A 20,887-nucleotide genomic window follows, 5' to 3' on the forward strand; every position below is an offset into this window, starting at 1 on the left:
ACCACGTGCTGTGGAGCATCCCCTCTAGCTCCCTAGTAAATCTCTGACTCTGAATATGCATGTTCAGTATCTTGCCCCGCAGAGCCTTGATCCAGGGAAGAGCCTTGAGGACCCAACATCATGGAAATAGCAGCAGACCCTCTCCCCCTCCACCAGACACACACCTCCCAAACACCCAGGCAGGAAAGCAGGTTGAGGTGATTTTTATCTTTCAAAATTTGGCAGGATTTCATAGTTGTGTGTGTTTGTGTGTGTGTCCACATGTGCTTGTCACTGAAGCCTGGGTAATTATTTTCTTTTATTTCTTTTTTTTGGCAACACTTTAAAGTAGGAGCTAGGTCTTTATAGATTGCTCAGGTTGCACAGAGGATGGATTACAGATCATCAGAGAGACGTGAAACCTGAAGACACGTTTCTCTGGCTCAACATTAAAGGGACAATAACGGGGTAATTGTAGCCTAGGGTGCAGCCACCTTTTGCGCCCAGCCTTCACTCACCTTTGTGGCACTGCAGAGAGCTTCACGAGGGAAATGATGGAAAAGCTGAGGTGAGGGTGTCTCAGGTCAGGACTTGGTTATTTCAAAGGTGATATATGCTAAGGAGGTTAAAGGCATCACTTAGGTATGTGGATAAAACACTGCCAAATACTCTAAGCTGAAACACAGGCAGACTGAAGACTTTTAAAACTTCATTTTTCACGTCTATTTTCACCCTGAGAGATGATTGTCAAAGGAGCAGAACAATTCTTATTTTTAAACTCTCTCTTTCTCTCCCTCCTTCCTCTCCCCTCCATTTCTCTCTCTCTCTTTCCTTCCTCCTCTTCCCTCTCTTTTTCAACAGGACTCCACAGAATGGAGCAAGAATGAGAGGAAAAAGGCAGACAGAAAAGCATGAACTGGAGGCTTGTTGAGTTCCTCTACCTCCTGTTTATATGGGACCATATACTAGTACAGCCCTCCCACCAGGACACAGCTGCTACCAACCAACATGTCTCCAAGGAATTTGATTGGCTTATTTCAGACAGGGGGCCTTTCCACCACTCACGGAGCTACTTATCCTTTGTGGAAAGACATCGTCAAGGATTTACAACCAGATATAAAATATACAGGTATGTTGTTTTCCTACAGCACCTGTAGCTTGGTTAAGTTGTTAGGTGGTGGGAACTCAAGACAGTTCCCATGGGCTCAAGGCTTGTAGTCAATGGGGAGACGTATCATTGTTCCTGTTCCATCTGGAAATGCTTCTTTGGTTCTTCACGGTCCTCAGCTGGCAAAGCAAATTGCTTCAAAGACTCAGATGTAATACTCTGTTAGATGCAGGCACTGCAGTACCATGGCAATGTGCACAACATAGATCAAGATAAAAAGGGACCAAGGGCCTGGGTGTACTTCATTTGTGGCAACAGATAAGTTCATAGGCAGGTTCAGAAGCATGTTTTTCAACTTAATGTAGCTGTGGGCAGACCAAGCCTCTGTACCAAACTCATACATGTGAACTGGCAATCACTTAAGGTTCACATGGGCAAGAACAGATGTAAAGATGTCAAGACACTCATCAGTACGGCAGTTCTTGCACTGCTGTGCATGAGCTTTAGCTGCTTACCACAGACCTCTGCAGATTATCTCCATGTACGAGTCAGACTTGCCCCCATAACAGTGATCTTGGTTTAGAAGTCTTTAAAAAACTACAGAGAATAGGCAGAATTTGGATTTTCCTTTGCCTTCTAGGTTTTGAAGCCTCTGTTTCTGGCTCTTTCAAGCTCTTCTTGCCAGCTGTGATATCCAGAAACACACTTTTCTTTTTCATTTTAACATGAAAAGCTGGGGTGCTCATATGAGCCTCCTATTAAAGCAGCAAGAGCTTTGGAGTGAAGGGGAATAAGCCAGCAAGTGTCACAAGATTTGTGCTAAAACCCAAAGAGAATGCAAAACTCTCATAGACATGTGCACATTTACATAATTATATAGTCCTGTTGTCTTTCAGAAAGACACTTGCAAGCACAACCATGTAAACTAGTAGACAGGAAAGTGCTAGTGAATATCCTACCAGCAACTTGCACACAGATAACACACACACGATGACTTGGGGATGGGGGGAGCGGGAAAAGCACGTGTGTGCAGGCAGTGTTCTCTCATGGGCAGAGAGCCAACAGCACTTGCAAAGTAATAACGACGTGCGAGACATCATCTATGTGTGGGGAAGAAAAATGAGTCGTGCCGGTCCCATAGCCCCTGGGGAGTGCAGCATCCCCTCCCCTCACACCAGCTCGCAGAGCAAGGGCAGGGTAGCATGGGTTGAAGGTATTGTCCTGGCTTGTCCTCTTCATTCAAAACAGCTCAGGGGGGAAGACAGCCCCAAAAACTAGAAATTATGCTGCCACGCTTCCACTAAGGACGTCTCACTGTCTTTGTTTGCACAGAGGAGCAGAGAAAATATGCCTTTTTCAAAAAGACTTTCTTCCTGGTTGTGGATATCCCCTGCTCTCTGCCTGCCCTGCCTGACAACAAACACTGCCATCACCACTGCAGATCTCTGCCCCGTGCAATGCCCCTGGCAATGGCTCTGCCCTTTGCTAAAGAGCTGTTCAGCCCTGAATGCTACTGCAGCAGTCTACAGGGGCTGGAGTGGGAGAGAAACGCATGCAATGGATGTGTTCAGACACATCTAAGAACTGTCACTGTAGTTCAGGCCAGAGATCCATCAAGCCTGGGATCCTGTCTCTAAGAATCATGGAGAAACGGGTCTGGAAGGACCTTGAGAGGTCATTTAATCCATGCCTCTTCCCCATGGCAGACTGAGACATACCTGTGTCACATCTGACAGAGGTTTGTGGGCAACACCTCCTGAAAGGTTTCCCATGATAGGGAATTCACACCCAGAGCAGGCAGCCTGTGCCATGGCTTTGCCATCCCAACCTTTTTAAAGGAGCTAAAATCTTGCTTGTATGTGAAGCCTGTGATTTCTAGTTTTATCTACTAAAGTGTAAGAAAGAAATTCCTCTTTGGTTTGTAGGAGACTTCTAAGAATTTGAAGGTTTATCTTGGTTCAGGATTAACTCTATACATAAGAAGTGGAAAGGAATCTGTTTTTCTCCATGGATCTTTGATGGATATTGCCAAAGCACTTATGAAAGACACTTCTAGCATGGGAAGAACTATGTCCTCCTTTTTCCAACATGGGAGGAAATGGGCAGCAGCATTCTGCATGCACAGGAGGCTCGTGGGTGTGTGGGGGTGTCTGAGAAGGGTCTTGCAGCTGGTCACAATGCTGGAGAAGTCATTATTCACAAAAGAAACTGGAAGTGAGACAGAGTCCGGTGGAAATAGGTAGAGAGTTCAGAGAGACGTAGGAAGACTGCAAGGGCACCTAGGGATGCATCTCAGGGCCAAATACCATGCAGGAGGGAGCTGAGGGCTGGGGGAAACCCAGCCATGTGTGTCATGGTTTGAGTTGCTGGGAGTTGAACACTTTGTAAACACACTCTCTCTGGGGTTAACTGTTGCTCCAATTGCAGTCAGCTGAGGAGGAGGGGAAAACCTCATGTGCTTCAGCAGAGCAGATGGAGTCATTAGGTAGGAGGCTGGCTAGATGTTGGAGGGTTGTTTGTTTTTAATATCTGGCCCTGTTGGCAGAAATGGTCACTTAATATTTTTTAAGGAGTGTCAAAATCAGCCCAACTATAGTGAATTAGTGGAGCCACAGCCAGTTCTAGCAGTTAAGAGCTGGACTTTGAGCGCACACACCCTCCAGAACATAACGTTTTACTGAAAGCCACAGGGGTAAAATCTCATTTTGTGGGCTTCTTAAATTGACTTCGAGAATCTGTAAAGCTGTTGGGATTTTGTCAACTGTTTAATTCCAACACAGAAACCTCTTTCCTCCCAAATGATGGCTCTCAATTGCTCTTTGCACTAGACTAGCCCAGGGGAGGCACATATTCTACATTAAGGATATCACTCCTTTCCTTAGAAAAGCAGCTGATTTGGAGCATGGGAATTTTCTGGGTAGTCTTCTCTTTCAATGTTCCTTTTCTCCCATATTTTTTTTGTCTGGCTGGTTTGTTCTTTATCCTTCAGTCAGACAGTTCCTTGGGGCACTTGAGATTTTGTTGAATGAAGTTTGACCTGATCACTACTCTTCTTCTAAGGCCAATAGCAGCAGATCTCAAACCAGCTACAGCAACCAAGGATCTGGAGTGGATGTGAAATTGGGCGAGAGAACCTCACCCTAAATGAAACGCTGTCACCCATTTATTGATGATTTCTCCAGCATCATGTTGTGCATGGACACAACACATTAGGACCATGTCATTTACATTGAGAACCCACAGAGATAAAGGCACTGTCAATGCTACCCAGCAGCACAAGGCAAAATGCACCATTTTCTCATTTTTACAGGTGATGTTAAAAAGGTAGGAGCACCAAACTAAAACATGCAATGCTCCTCCTTCCATCCCAGCTGAAGTCCAGAGGTCTGTCAGCAGCAAAGAGGCTGTTGTAATGAGCAAGGCTATTCCACACATTGCATAAGCAGAATCGCTGTAGAACAGCATAGCTGCCAATATCTCTCCATAGGATGCCTGAACCCCAGTCTACCATCCTAGCACAGAAAGGCAATTCACTGTTACAGTCTCCAAAGGCTCATTCTCTCCTCCTGTGTTTTGCATTTTAGCAGATTTTAGAGTTCTTTCTTGCAAAACTTGAACCACTGATTTTCCTGGTACCCTCAGTCAAGGTTTGCACCTTGCATGCAATATTACTAGGAAGGCAAGCAAAGAGGAAGATGTTTTATATTAAATCATGAACAGTAGGAGTAGATACAATTGCATTAAGGAAGGACATTAATCAGCTTCGATTCATACTAATAAGTCTGGTTTAGGGGGGGCCTCTGGCAGGAAAATGTTGCTTTGATCATTGTCTGTGCACACGGATGCTAATGCAGATAGGATGGCAGATGCTGAGAGTGGTTTATGGTATGTCTGAATATTCATTATCACTATCCTTGTTGTTGTTCCTAGTCATGAGAGCCTTGGGTACTGGGTACTGCATGAGGGCTGGAAAACAGATGAAGCTCAGCTTGGCTTTGGGACTAGGGCACTGCCCAGACCAGAAAACATTCCTGTTGCTGTAAGACAGTAGTTAACAGCTTCAGTCCACTTCTTTGAAGTACAATGTTGTGTTGTCCTTTTTTTTTCTCCCAGAAACTGATTATTTAGATACAAGGCAAAGCAAAAGAAACAGTAGATTGTGCACTTGAATACGCTACGCAAAAAGGCATTTCACTAATGATGCTGCTTAGTTTAAGCAAATTCTAGAACAATGAATCTTTTCTAGAAAAGATGAGGCTTCGTTGTTTGATGCCAGAGGTCAGACACAGGAGGCAAAGAGGGAAGCAATGAGATGTTCTCATCCAGCCAGGTGGACAGGCTGCCACTGCCAGTTTTCCCACAGCAAGGCAGGGATAGGACACACCACCTTGGAAACAGGGACTGACAGACTGGCAGAGTGGTAATGCAGACAGTATCTGTATTTTTGCCCCAGGCTCATGGTGTGGCTGTGGGTAAACTCACTTCTCCATCCCTTGTTTCCTTCCCCACTCCTCTGAGAATGGGAGATGACAGCATTTGTCTGCTCTGCATTGCTGGGCAGACTTAATTAAATGCTGCAAGACTTTTGGACGTAAGGGACGACAGCAATATCAAGTGGATGATCACATGGGGCTGGAAGGGGAATGTGCATGTGCAAGAAGAAATGTGGATTTTCCATGTGTGAGAGTTTAATTCCATTTTTTGAAATGGTAGTAGGGACAGGGAAATCTGTCTTTCTTTGTGAGAGAGCAGGGAAAACCTGGTGTATAAAAAGGAGATCTGCTCGCCTTGCAACTTCTTTTGCAGTGGGACCATTTAGAGGCTGCCTAATTTCATGACACCTGCAAATACAGAATACTTCTGAGACCTCTCCCAAGCCTGGTTAAAATGCACCAACAGATTCAAAACTTAGTGGAGGATGTGCTAGCAAACCAGCCAATCTTGTCCCATCCCTGTGTCCACAGAGTGACAGGACAAAACTGATTGCTCATGTACACTTGTTACCGTAAGGGTCCTGGATAGATAAAAAGGAAATAGAGCTCCTGAGATAGGAAAGGTTGTGAGTAACTGACTGCACAAGCTAGCTGTGGAAATAAAGCTGGGGTTTTTTTCCACCCAAAATTGTGTCATCAGGAGGGTGGTCCAGGTTTGGGACAGGTCAATGGAGAAGTGTGAAGTATCTTTATCCATGGTGGTTTTCAAGGCTTGGCTGGACAAAACCACAGCTGATGTGCTGAAGAGCTGGTGGTAGTCCTGCTTCAAGTGGAAGGTTGGATTAGGGACCCCCAGGGTCCTGTATAACCAACATTTCTGTGATTTCCCTGTTTCTCTGATTCAGAGTGGCCAATAAACTGGGTGCTCATAAAGGGACTTGCACTGCTGAATGCATTCAGCCACACTAGAGATTTTTATTTAGTCCTAGAAAACCCACAAATCTGGGTGGCTACGTGCTCTCTAAATGTGTCATTCCCTCAGTGAAGGGGAAGAGAATTACCATGAAGTGAGGATCTTTGCTGTTCATGTAGCATGGGCTACAATTGGCTTGGAAACGCATATGCTGTTCTGCTGTATAAAAAATTGGTCTCACAAAACTTTCAGAGTTTTATGGCACCACAAATTAAAAACAATGAGCCAGATTCTCTGTGACATAAATATGTGAAGCTGTTAACTTCAAGGAAAATTCATCAATTTATTGGCTGGAGAATCTGTTCCAGCAGATCCAGCTTTGCCCACTGCCCCAGGACCTGCATACGCAGCACCAGGGTTTATAAGGCTGCCCGCCCTGGCTGGCTGGTTGGGAGCATTAGGAGCCTTTATTATTTCTAAGCAAAAGCAGAATGCAACTCCTACATTTGGGCACTGGACTTGCCTAATCTGGCTAGTGAATGTGAGGTTTCTGTGACTGTTTTTAGCAGTTGCTAGTACAGAAGTTTTGCCTTTCCTGACCAAACCTTCCAGGCAGGTTTCATGTAAACCTCTGATTTCCACAACTAAGGAACTGATCTGGCAGAAAACTAATCTGTCAAGAAAAAAGAAAAAGAAAAAGAAAATACAAAGTAAAAAAGTTAATTTTCAACTAAATCACTTTCCTGGTCTTTGTTGTGTGGTCAGGTGATAGTAAAGGGACAGTACTGTGTGAATGGAGGGAGGAAGGGGACTAAGGGGACTGGGGAGCCTGCTGTTTCCAGCAGCAATGTGAATTAAAGTTGTATTAAAGTGGTTATAAAAATGCATGCTAAGTTTTGGCAGAGACAAGATCTATTAGAGCTGTTTCCACCATTTTTTCAGTCCATTCTTCTTCTCCCATCTCTCCACTCCTCATTGATTCCTTTTGCTGTCTCTCTATTGCATTGAATTTAATCTACTGGTCACTAGAGCTGTACAAATAATTGATTTTGTGGTTCACTGGTTGTATGGAACAAAAATAACATTAAAAATGGGTTGATCTGAAATGGATGTTTGTTCAACTTTTCAGTAAAATGAAAAAATCAAAACATTTCATTTTGGGTTCAGTGAAAGGTTTAAGCTTTGCTGTTTGTTTTCATTTCATTAATCCAGTGAAAAACTCTCTTTTTTTTGCAATTTTTAAGGCATAAAAGTTTATCTCAGAGCACAAAGTCAACCAATGCCACTTAAAAATGTCAAAGGGAAACATTTTGATTTTGAGTATCTTTTGTTTAGCTGCTTGTTCTTCAACTTGCTCATTCAATTTATGTTGAATTTGCAAGTAATTTTTATGTCCTTGAAAAAGGGAAGGAGGGGAAAAAAAAAAAAAAAAAAGACTATCCTCATTGTTCACTCTGAGACTTTGAAATCTTAAAATTCTCCAGGGTTCAGCTTTGATTTTCTTTGGGTTCAGCTTTTAGCATTTTAAGATAAAGAAAAAAAAAGAATTTCTCCAGCATTGCTGGGCAAGGGAGGCCCAGCCAGGATGAGCTGTAGGATCACAGCTTTGCTGGGGAAGGCTCATACTTATCCAAAATGAAGCTGGATGCTGAGACTTGGGTGCTACCACCCTGAGACAAACTGTATGACACAGGTGCAGCCATAGTCCCTCTCTCACACACACATCCTGGCGAGTTTTCAGCCCTGTTCTAGTTGTCTGGATGCCTGAAGCATCTCAAAAAGCACCGTGAAGGTTCTTCTCAAGCAGCATTAAGGTGATGCTTTGAGCTGGTACAAATTGATGGGCACCGTTAGGCTTTTTAATCTTTGCTTTGGCTTTTTTAGTCATGCTGAAGTTCTGCTGACAAGGTTTTCCTATTAGGTTTTTATGCTATCTGTTTAAAGGGGACATCAACTTTTATGTTTTTTTCAGTCAGAGGCAAGGCTTTCTTAGGAGAGGCAACGTAGCAATTGAAGGACAGAGGGAGCTGAGATGAAAGGAGGCTCTTGCCTCTGTGTGGAATGAGCAATGGAAATCCGTACAGCATTGCATGGCAAAAAAATACAAAATCTCCATAGTTTACATTATGCATGTAAACGAGTGATGTACATTGGTTTGTAATCAGTAAATGCCTTGTAAATAAATGTGTGTAAACCAAAAATTTAAATCTATTTCCATAGTGCATGTAAACAATGAAGCCTTCTCCTGTTCTCTTCAATGTAAATGTTAATCTAAAAATGACATTACTACAAGTTTATGCAACTTTACAAGAGAGCCACAATTTACATTCCTGTCTCAGCAGCTCTAACACAGCAGCTTGGCAAACATGAGCCATTCAGCGATGGGTGTGAAACAGCCAGTTCCATCACGTAGCCTCTGCTTTAGCCACAACCTTCATTCTTCATGCAGTTCAGGGACTAGTGTTGTTACATTCCCTGCATAATGTGTCTCCCTGCGTACAGGAAGCTTTTAATGTATTTGTATAAGCAGAATAAAGGCAGGAGTGTGGGGAATGGCAGGGAATGGCTCCAGCTGAGCTGTACAGAGCATTGGGCTGAGGAGACAAGGAGCTTGGCCCTTGTTGGAGCTGGAGGAGCAGCTGCTCTGGCTGCGTTTGGATTCAGATGGTGTGGGTTTGCGAACATCCCTGGCAGCTGCAGGAGTTGACAGAAGGCCACACCTCTCCTTCTCTTTGATATTCTTGAGAATAGAGGGCAAATGGAAGGATAAATGACACCAGCCTTTGATATGCTCAGAGTTGCTAAGATATGGGAGCAGAACATCTGGCCAAGCTTTAGGGAAGGGCAGACCCTCATCTCAACGGAGCAGCTCACGCCCAGGCTGCAGGGAACGGTGCAGAAGTGATGCAGTTGACAAGTTGATATTCTAATCGGGTGCTGGTGGTTAGGACACATCAGTTCCTCTGGAGAAAATCGTGCACGTGAGCTGTGTGCCCAGCAAGGTGTATTGCTAACTGGGTACCTGCCTGCTGCCCCAGGTAAGCTCTTAGCTGGACAGCAGAGCTTTAGCACAGTTCTGCAGTCACATGCTCAAGCACAAAAATTCCCTTTCTGAATCCAGAATGAAATATTTTAATCGTGCTCCCAACAAATCCCAGAAGCAAGACAGACAAATACTGTTAGTCACTGAACCTTTCCAAAGAGATCTGCATCCTGCCAGGCTAGGAGGGAATTTTCTTCACAGTCCCCTCCTGAGACCTGGCTTGGTGGAGGGATCTTTTCCTTTCTGCATCTGCTTTGCCCAGAGGCTTCCCAAGGCTGTTCCCCAGCATGCTGCAACAGCAATGATTCTGCACATTCATCTCAGATTTCTTCAGACCAGCAGACTATGGTCCAGTGGCTTGGGAGCATATTTTAAAGGCTAACAAGCCAAGGTGAAACCCTCACTTTTTTTTTCTTCCTTTTTTTCTTTTTCTTCTTTTTTGTTTTTTTTCTTTTTTTTTGTGAGCAGATTATTAATTCTGCTTTGAAATGAGGCAGATGCTTATTTCAGCAGAGAAGCTGTTATATTAAAAAAAAAAAAAAAAGAAGTCATCCTGTTAGATGCATGGAATAATTTTGTTCTGGCACCAGTAGCACTGGGAGACGGCATGACTGTACCTATTATAGGGGGTTTTCTATTTCTGGATCCCTCTAATGTTTCCCTTGGGTTCCAGAAAGTATTTTTTTTTCCCTTTCTTTTTTGCTGATTGCCACCCACCAGCCTCTGTAAATGGAACAAGATGTGTCCCACTGGGGCAGTCGGAGCCATCCAGGCTGCTTCCTGTGTTAAACTACTAAGCGCAGGTACAGAACCCAAGGACACAGCTGCAAAGAAAATCAGGAATTTGCCTGCAGCAGGGAGAGAAAAGGGTTTGGGACAGCCCTTTGTGCCAGGATCTCCTCTTCAGGCAGCATGAAATCAGAAATGCTGGTGAGGAGCTAGCGGTTCCTCTCTGTGCTGCAGCACACGTGCGCCCGGTGAAGGAGCTGACGCAGCACATGGGCAGCTTGGTGCAGCCTCGGCTTCCCCAGCAGCGAGCCCTGGGCAGGTGGTACCCAGTCTACTCCCAGGGAATGGGGTGAAGTGGTATTTAGGCAGTGCCATGCTACCAGCTCTGGGCATTAGAGATGCTGTTTGCTGGTGACCAAGCCTGGAAGCTCCATGTTTCAGGTGATCACACCCAATTTCACTCGTGCAGCATTTTGCAGGCTCCCACCACTGACACTCTGGCCACAAAGTATTTACAGGAAGCTGCAATGAGGTTTCCTTCACCAGGGAGTAACTTTTGCTGGTTAAATAGAATCATAGAATTCTAGAATCACTTGGTTGGAAAACATCTTTGAGATCATTGAGTCCAACCATACCTATCCACTACTAAACCATATCTCTGAGCACCTCATCTAGCCGTCTTTTAAATATCTCCAGGGATAGGGACTCAACCACTTCCCTAGGAAGCTCATTCCAGTGCCTGATAACGCTTTCCATGAAGAAATTTTTCCTGATATCCAATCTGAACCTCCCTTGGCACAACTTGAGGCCATTGCATCTTGTTCTATCACTGGTTACCTGGGAGAAAAGACACACACCCACCTCTCTACACCCTCCTTTCAGGGAGTTGCAGAGAGCCAGAAGGTCTCCCCTCAGCCTCCTTTTCTCCAGGCTCAACAACCCCAGTTCCCTCAGCCGGGAGCTCAGCACACTTGTGCTCCAGCCCCTTCCCCAGCTCCATTGCCCTTCTCTGGACACACTCCAGCACCTCCATGTCCTTGTAATGTCCTTGTCATACATCCCATCAGGTGAGAAATACCGAGAGGGAGGGGAGGAGAGGGGTAGGGAGGGGAACTGCAGGTCACAGGGGTATTTACATCCATTGCGGCACAGGCTGCAAGCAGGTGCTGCCTCTTCCTCCCTCCCTGCCAGGTTCCTCTCATCCGCCTGCCACTCAACCACTCTGTTCCAACAGGACAGAGATTCTCCCCATTGTCCCTGTCCTCTGTGGTGTGGGAAAGGCAAACCTTGAGCTCTGACACCGGCAGCTGTGAGCAGGGCCAGGCTGGGGTGCAGCAAAGGGATGGGATTCTCTAAAGTATCTGCTGTGCTTCTAAATCAAAGTCCCGCTGACAACACAGAGCACCAGCCGCCTGCCTGGGGCTCTACTCCTGCAGTCATGTGACGACATCACAATTTAAGCTTTAATTAAGAAATGAGTGCGGGGAGGGAGGGAAGAGTCTCTAGCCCTTATGACTGTAAGAGAAAGCTTGGAAACATGACCCGAGTGCAACCAACATCTGCTTTAAAGTGCAGACAGCTCCCAGCAGAGGGGTAAGCAGCTGGAAGAGGAAATCATTACCTCAAATTCCCAATCAGGTCAGGCCTGCTTGTGCTTCTGCTTGCAATGAAAGCACTTGCTTGGAGAAAGGGGAGTTTCCATAAAAGCTGTGCTGTGGCAAAATTACATCAACACACCTCTCCCTTGCTGTACACAGCTCTCACGCAGCTTTGTAGGGACAAATTTTACACTAAGGCAGCCTCTGCTTGTGCACAGCCATCATGTAAAGGTGGCAATAGCCAGCTAACTGCCACCGTGTCCCTGCAGGCTGAATCGTGCCCATGGTGTGCAGTGCTTTTTAAGCAGCAACGTGGAAATTCTCTTCTCTGGGATTATGGCAGGAGGTTTTTTGCCTCCTGGAGGTCTTTAGCCCAAACTGGAGGGACTCCTTTGTTATGCCAATATGGCATGCAAGCCTTCAACACCTGCTGGCCTGAAAACCCATGCTGTGCTTTCTCCTGCCAGCAGTTTTAGCAAGGGTTGGGAGCAACTAGATGTTTTAGAAACCAAAGGAGACACCTCTGGATGCTCCCTGGATGCTCTCCATCTCTCAGGGATACACCTTTGGCATGGTTCATTGAAGAAGAATCTTATTTAATGGCTATGCTCTCAGCCACCACGCCAGGGTCTGGAGGCTCAAATATGCCTAATATTGCAACAGCTGCTCATTTCCATGACTGAATATCACAAAAAGGCAGTGGAAGAGCTGTTCCCCTATCACTTACAGCTTGGACCTGTCTCTGGGCTCTGATTCACTTTGTGATAGCTCTTACATGATCCTGACACTGATCCCCCCTGCTGATGTGGCTAGAGATCTTGCCATTTCTGCAATAAAATTGCCTCTTTTGCAAGCTGCAAATGAAAGTTTCATGGACTGGCAGAGCCTGGCAGGTCTGCTGGAGCACAGACTGGGTTTAAGCACTGATTTTGGTAGCTGATCATCACAGTGCACTCAGGGGATTCAGCTTGGATAAGGATGCAAATGCTGAGCAGTGAGGGACACTGCCTCCCCCCAGCTACCTGGGGGTGGAAGAAAGGATGAGGTGAAACTGAGCATTGTGTTGGGAGGGCAGAGGTGTTTCCACTGTCCGTGCGTTCCTGCCAAACCTCATTTTGCTTTTCCTCCCCTTTCTTTCATACTGATTCTTTCCCTCTCAGCAAAGGAAAACCTTCCTATTGAGTATTCAGCATTAAATATTTCAGTGTTAGCTTCCAGCTCTTGAGTAAAAACTCAGAAAGAACATTACTTTTTACTCCCCTCCAAATGTCTGGGGTTCTCCCTGGGGAGTGCAGGCACACAGCCTGGGTAAAGCAAAAGAGATCTTGGTACATAGGGAGAAGTGCGTGTTGCATGGTAAAGAGCAAGCAGGAGAGACAGGAATAAGAAAAGGAGGTTCTTAGCATCATTTCTGGTTAAAGCTAAATGAATAGTCCCCACCAGATGAATATGTTCTCCTGGCATTCTGACTTCCTGCCTCACGTTTTTCTCCCCTTTACCCCATGACAGACTGTGAAAGTCTCAGATTCCCCGCTTCTACCGGTAAAAGACTCCAGACTGTTTCTTGGGAGTATTTGATATGTGAAATCAGTTCCATACCCATTCAGCAGGCGAGTGTTGCCGAGTCATGTGATGAACTGTATCTCAAGACTATTTAGTGTCTCTTCCAAGCCCACACTTTGAGATTCCTGTGATTATGCAAGAGTCTCAGCTCAATTTTTAAAGTAAGTTTACAGCCCTCATAATTGCAGAGGAAAACTTGATAATACGACTCCTACATACTCAGAAAGCAGAAGGCAAAAAAGAAGAAGAAGAAAAAAAACCTAAACTTTATCAGATTTTAAAAGTCTCATGAATTTTAAAACCAATCTCTTAATTCTTTTTTGAAGCCTGACTCATGATTTTCAAACAGTTAGCAATATGGCTGTAGGGATTGTAAGGCTGGTTTGTTATCTTATTAGATAACTTACATAAAATATCCAAACCCATGGAGACTCAGAGATTGAGTATTGCACTTCAGTACACAGCTGGAGAGAACAGTGTCTTTTCTTCTCTATAGATGCTGAAGATCTCCTCTTAATCCAGGTCTCTAGTCACTACCGCAGCATAAATATTTCCCAAAATTATATTAGTGCTAATCATATGAATGAGAATAACCATAATATTGATCTTCATAATGCTTAGGTTATTAAATTTGAGTTTGAAGGTAGTTTTGTGGGGCAATTCATAATAGGAAATCTCGTCAGCATGCATAAACAGGGAAAACAAGCCACAGAGCAATAGCATTGCAAACCCGAAGAGAAATATATTCTAGAGCCTTCCATTGTACCACAAGATTGCACACTGAACAGACACGTGTGAATAAGTTAGTAATGCCAGAACTGATGTTTTGCTAAATTGTTTGGTAATTTCAGATGAACTTAATTGTTATGAAAAGGGAGAAAAGCCTTTGGATGTTGAAACAACTCCTTCCAATGTTTCTATGAGGTATATGCACCACCCAGGGGCACTTTATTCCTCAAATATTTGCACACACACCAAGACTGGGGTGCTCCTATGATAAGATGAAAGGGGATTGTCATTGTCACCCTTAAGTGGTGGGCTTACCTTCCACATACATGTTTACTCAAGCTGTCTCAACAAAGGAGGAACCAAGAGTGTGGAAGAGGCTGAATGCTACTTTATAAAAAGCTTACAGGATGATTGCCAACTGTATTTGGACTTAATTTTCTTCTGCAGAAGAGTCATAAAAAGAAGCTTGTTGTGTTCAGTCCTGGGGACTGAACTGAGATATTTGCATCATGTCTTTTAAAAAAGACAACGCTTTATCTCCCCACTTGAGCATATGAACTACATTGGTGATTGTCTCCTGTGCGATTGTGGGTGAGCATCCGAAGGTAAAGACTTTATATGCACAGCTGCTGTCTGCCAGCTGGAATAGAAGTAGCTCAGTTCTCTGTCAGAATCTTGCAAGTGTTTGTACTACTGGGGTGGGTTTTTCACTCATGGTGATGGGAATTCTGCAGCTAGAGGGGAGGAGGTCTGGGGTAGTTCTACAAGGATGGTGGAAGGCAAATGGCAGGATGGCAGTGTCTTTGCATTTTAAGTGTCATAAAATTGTCACAGTGAGGTGGAAAAATATTTTCTCCAAGGTAAGGTTTTGTCAAAATGCTTTATTTTGTTAGTAGTATAGTGGTTTAGGCTGATGAATTGAATTCAATATATTTTTGAAGTCGCGGCCTCTCTGGTCATTAATGACTATGGTGAAAGAGATCTAAGAAATGAGCTATTTTGACAAAATTTTGCCTAATGAAAACATCACAAGCTGTTCCAGATTCTTCCAGTGTGGAACAAAGGCAGATTCTGCAGCCCTGAAAGTAGCTACAAAAAGGAATAATCTCCTGGACAGCTCCAGCATCAGCTGAAGTCAGAGCTCTCCCAAATGTGAGCGATTTAAGCTTTGTCTGGAGACACAAAACTGAAGCCCTTACCAATTACAGATGAGTTATCACGAGGTGCCACAGGGACAGTGCAAGGGGACTGAGTAGTAAAGGATTAGCCACCGCACACAGAAATATTGAACAACTCACTACTACCTCCTATTGTGCTCATGCCAGTGGAAATCCTTCTTAGAATGGCATATTTTATTCAATTTTTAAGAGCTCTCAATTTTTCATTTAGGAAAGGAAGTTGGTGCAGCATCCAATCTGTAATCAATCAGTCCGCCTTTGCAGAAAAGCTCTGAGGAAGCACATTTGCTCTTTGGTCCTTTATCTTCTCTGTGAACTCACAGAAATTATATTTCTGAATGGGATTAAGAGTGAGGGAGAGGGAGAACTACAGCCAGGGCAACCCTCAACTGAATCTTATAGACTGGTGTTTGGTAGTAACTAGCCCTACAGAAACTATCTTCAACCACAACACTTCTGCCTCCTGTCAGAAGAAGCAGGTGATGTTTCAGATAAGCTTGGCTCAGACTTTAAAAAGGCATTTAGGTACTTTGTGTGGGCACTTCACTGCCTAAGTGCCAAATTCCTATAGATTCTAGCAGGCATTATAAAATCACAAGCTTTTGAACAGGATCTCTCCCAATCTTAAATAAAGCTCTCCATAACATAAGACATGGATTTATTATCCCTGGTAATAAATCACTGGAAATACACAATGATCAAAGGAGAAATAACAGGCACAGCTCATCCAGGGATCTCAAAGCTCTTTGCAGCCATTACTTAGGGTTCCTTATGATAGCTGAGGGAAAAGCTGGGGTTTGTTTGTTTGTTTCGAATGAATAAATTAATCATTAGTAAAATATTATGCAGTTCATCAAATATATTATTCACTAGCTATTTGTCAAAATAATAGCTCAGTCATATATTAACAGAACTAAACATTTATAATGTGTGTCTATCTAGTCATCAGATGATTTATTCAGGCTTTTGTGGAATGAGTTAGTTATTGACCAGTTTAAATCACTGCTCCCTTGGGAGGCACAGACATATCAGGTTGTGAGCTCTTGGTGAACTCGCACCATCTTTTTTTGCCGCGTTGCTGTTCAGCTCTTGGCACCACAAGCAGATTCCTGCGTCTGGGTTTCTTTTTGGCACTATCTCAATAAAAATAATTATAATTCTGTTTATCTATAACCAAGGCCAGGTCTGTCTCAGGTACAAAAATTCAACCACTGATTCAAGATCAAACTATGATCTGAGTCCTCCATGTTCTTGTAGAACCAGCACCTGAACCCAACACCAAGGTCCTCATCCTTCCCTAGATATCTCAAATGTTTAGTGTCTCTCCACTCCCCAGTTGCAGGAAAAGAGGGTTTAGGAATCCAGGCTTGCTACTCCGTGTGATAGATCACACAATTTCAGAAATGCTGGGAAAGAACAGAGGAGCCCTTTACCAGGTCCCTCCCAGCTCCCTCTCCCATGCCAGCAAGCTGGCCTCCTTCCAAAAGTGCCTCAGCAGAGTGAAGCTGCGTGACTGACTCCCCTTGTCATTCGTGACCAGCATCCCAGAAGGCTGCAGCTTCTTCCATGACTTTATTGGTGTCAAACATCACAGCCTCTCCCCTGGGTTTTATTAGGGAAGCTGATGCCAAATCACCCAGCTTCCTCCTACTCGATAAAAAATGTTTATAACCCAGTAAATTCTAACATATCAGCAGCTTGTTAGGGAGGGAAAAGGTCATTGGGAGAGAAAGGAAAAAAAAAAAGGGTGCCCTTCCATCGGAAATTCTGGCTGGGTATATATGAAGGCGATGGCACCAGGAAAATATCTGTTGATACGATAAAGTCTCATAATAGAAAATGTTGCTGCAATACAGGCCTCGTTTCTTCAGATAAATATTTAATATAGATCACTAAAGATTAATCGAGTACAGAAAAGAGTCTCTCCTATGGTTGGTGTAACGAAAACATCTTCTCGTTAATTTATTATGGAGCCTGAAATGAGAAAAATCCTATAGAGAGAAATGCAGGGTACGGTTTCCATAGAGAAGCAGCGCACCGCACCAGAATTTATTTAGTGTGTGGGCAGAGGCCTTCCCAGAACCAGCTGCAGCGTGGTGTTCGCATGATTAAAAAATACCAATGTAGGAAGAAGCCTCACGGACTCATTGTGTTTTACTGATCTGACTCCTGCAGATCCCAGGGTTTCCAGAAATGGTGAGGCCATAGGACCCATGGGCTCTTGGGAGCATGATCCACCCTGGATTAAGACTATTTGATGGCATGTGTAACATCCCAAGCTGCTCCTCCAGGAAAGGGCCTTTGGTCTTTTTGGAGTAAGGTGATGCTTTGAGCATACTGGGAGGAGAGAAGCCCTCAATCTGATCCTGAAGGCTGTTTCCATCTCTCACAATGCTGAGATGTGTTTAGTCAGCTCCATTGTGATGAGTAAATGACAAGACTCTTTTGCTTTCTATAACATTGTCCACAGAAACCATCTTCCCAACCATTTTACAGCATTAAATAGGACAGTTACAGAGAATAAATCATAAATAGCAGCAGAGACAGTGTGAGGGAGAAAATAAGAGTCACAGGCAAGGGAGGAGAGAAAAAAGATACAGTTTCAGCTGAGACTGAAATGGAACAGAGTTGATGAGATGAAGAGATACCTGAAGGTTGTTCCAGATGGCCAGTCCTACTGACGTGAAGCCTCTTCCACCACCAGCATCCGCAAAGTGTGAACAAGAGGGGACCACTTGCTCTTAGATGAGTGGTGGGAGTGGGCAGGAGAATCCGACAGATCTCTCCATGCTCAGGGATGGGGGAAATAGAGTAGTCCCTTCCTGAAATATGTGTTTTAGAGACCAGTAACAAGGCTGGAGAGAGGGAGGCTGTAACATTTTTTCACCTCTCCAACAAGCCATGTCTATTTTTTTTCTGTAGAGGTGGTTCTTTGCTTTCCTACTTGACCTTTTCCTGTGGACACCTTTGGTGTTCGGGGAATGTTTCTGTCAAGTAGTTGACAAAACGCTAGTCCATGTGTTCAGCTTGCCCTAGGAGAGAGGCCATGGGAAGGAGGGTTGAATGGCAGCCGTCAGATCCCAGTCATCCTGCTCTGTGCATTGCTGGGGGCCATTCAGGAAATGGAACTGGGAGGATGGTGGAAAAAGCCTGGTTAGAAAAGGGTTGGCTTTATTTTTGTGGTATACGCAATGCAGTGTCTGTTCTTCTGCTGCCGTGCTTAGCTGGTCTCGCAGGGCACCTTTCTTATGGAAAACCTTGGAAGGACAGAGAGGCATTAGCATCTGGTATCACAATCCAAGGAACATGGGACTGAAAGGACCCTCCATGGTCACAGTATCCCACCTCCCACCCTGCCAGGCACAGCATTTGGCCATTTGAAGAATTACAGTCCAAAACCTCTGGGACAGTACAGGTGGTCTCTTTGCAGACTGCATCTCCCAGCCCTTGGCTGCTCCCAGAACCCAAATAACAACTGAAAACCTAAATAATAATTCTCTCTAGTTCTACCACAGGCTGTTGGACTTGATACAGGTGTGACTGGATGGCAGACTCTAGCCTGGGGCTATCCGGAGGAAAGACTAACAGGTTTTTAATAGCAGCAGGGACTGTTGCAGTCATCTAATATAAAACTAATCTGTGTTTAGCACATTTATTTGTGGCGTGTGGTACGGATCTGTTTGGGAAAATTGCAACAGCTAAACTACCCCCAGGATAACCTGGGGCTGATCGAGGGGCTCTGATTTTCATCTCCGCAAACCCTGCACTGCAGTTTGGCCTCTGTCACCTTGGCAGGGGCTTTCATCAACCCTGTCCCTCTGATTCTGTCTGTCATGCTTCGTACTCCCGCCGCAGTGAGCCACAGATATAATCTATGGAACGCAAACCTGATTTTATAATAAGTTTTCTATGCAGCCAGGATAAAATGCCAAACAGAATCAGAAAACAATCAGTCAGTGAAACTCAGCACTGCTGATGAGTGCGCTGCTTGTAACGGTTCAGTGCCCAGGAAGATTGAGGCTTTAAATCCAGCCACCACCTGTCCTTCCAGTTGTGGGGACAACTGGGGCAAAGGGAGAAGGACAGGCAGGGGATGAGGCTCAGGGAAGTGGGAATAGCTGGTACATCTCCTGTTGGGAGTAAGTTAAAACAGGAGCAATATCCGAGCAGCAAAAAGACACCTTAGTATGGAGTCAGTGCTTCTTATACCCGGAGAGCAGCAAATTCACCAGCAGCTGGGTTTTGTAAGTCAGGGCATGGGGACAAACAGGTCTGCTGCAGGGACAGCACTGGAGTGGCATAAACGTGCACTTATGGTGGAGGCCTCTGGGTGCTGCTCTTGCACAGGGTCCTGTAATGGATTCTTCCCACTGTAGGCAGCTTTAGGACACCTCTAGCCCCCAACATCAGGCTTGCAACAGCCCCTGCCCTGAACAACTTGACATTTACATCAGGTTCTACGTCCTGCTACAAGAATATGGTCTGTAGGACCTTCAGTCTGTGCAGCTCAGCACAAGGCAACGGCTAAGGGAGAGAAAAAAAAATAAAGAAGGAGGGCTGGGAAGCATGGAGGAAAAACAACTCCACCAAAGAACAGGAGAAAGCAGAAAAGTGAGGACCTTGGCATGGAGGAGAGGGCTAAAAAACATCCTGTGGCCTGAGCAGCAGCTCAGCTCATCTGAGTTTGGCCTCGTCCAGGAGAGGGTAGGGCTGTACCCCAGGGATAACACCCAGCCCATGGCAAGGAGAAAGACTTTGACCTGTCCTCCTCCTTCCTGACACGCTCTGGCACTGGGACTCTTGAGGTTTCTAGTCAGTAGCAGCAAACATTGGACCCAGCTCTTTACCAGACTGCACAGGTTTTCAGTTGTATTTTTATCTTTTCCCGCAGTATTTGTAAGGGTTGGGGGATTCATACTGGCTTTTTCCCTGACTTTAAGTACTCCAGGCTGGAGTCATATTATTGTGTAACTCACAACTTCCATTTAAAAACTAAGAATAGGCTGTCTTTTAGGATTGCAAAGAAAAGCCAGAAAATATGAGTTTTTAAATCTCAAAACCCAGAAGGCAAATAAAAAGCATTGCAGATATTGTTGTTTTGTTCAGTAGATAAATATATACATATGCATGTGCTCCAAAATTCTGGGGTCCAGTTCATAATTTCTGAGCAGAGGCTCAGATGTGCCATAGCACATAATCCCATATTCAGCCATACGTATGGGTTTAGCTAACATAAGAGCTGGTGCTCTTCACCCAGTCCTCATCCCCTGAAACAGCCATGAGGGGACATCTTCTCTTTAGCTTTTCTGTGGCATCTGATCCCCCCAGACTAAGTTTCCAGTACCTTGTGTCAGAGAGATCCTGACTTTAACTTAGCTCAAACAAAAAAGCCTGTTGTAAAAGAAAACAGGACAGGAGAAAGGGGAAGAACCAGCCCCACAGAAGCTCAGACCCAGACTCAGCAAAGGATTCCTGAGCCACGAGAAAAGCACAAAGCAAATATCTGCCAAGACAAAATGAAAATATGAAACGTAAGAGCCCTTACTAAAGAACAACCCCTTTCGTTCTCCATTCCTTCCCTACTAAACTTAAAAAAAATCCTCTCCCCCAAAAA

At 44.6% G+C, this 20,887-nt stretch overlaps 1 protein-coding gene across 1 annotated transcript in view; it reads left to right on the forward strand.

The window, feature by feature from the left end:
• Positions 1–830: 830 nt before the first annotated feature.
• Positions 831–20,887, forward strand: part of LOC104528752 (BMP/retinoic acid-inducible neural-specific protein 1) — a gene marked incomplete at its 3' end in the record, with an annotated part of 51,925 nt that continues 31,868 nt past the window's right edge. Inside the window, exon 1 of the mRNA XM_010172854.2 lies at positions 831–1,108. Within this exon, the coding sequence (XP_010171156.1) occupies positions 891–1,108 (218 nt within the window). The remainder of the gene's footprint in view (positions 1,109–20,887) is intronic.

The sequence above is a fragment of the Antrostomus carolinensis genome, unplaced genomic scaffold (assembly GCF_000700745.2).
Source record: "Antrostomus carolinensis isolate BGI_N321 unplaced genomic scaffold, ASM70074v2 scaffold4970, whole genome shotgun sequence".
Classification (NCBI taxonomy): domain Eukaryota; kingdom Metazoa; phylum Chordata; class Aves; order Caprimulgiformes; family Caprimulgidae; genus Antrostomus; species Antrostomus carolinensis.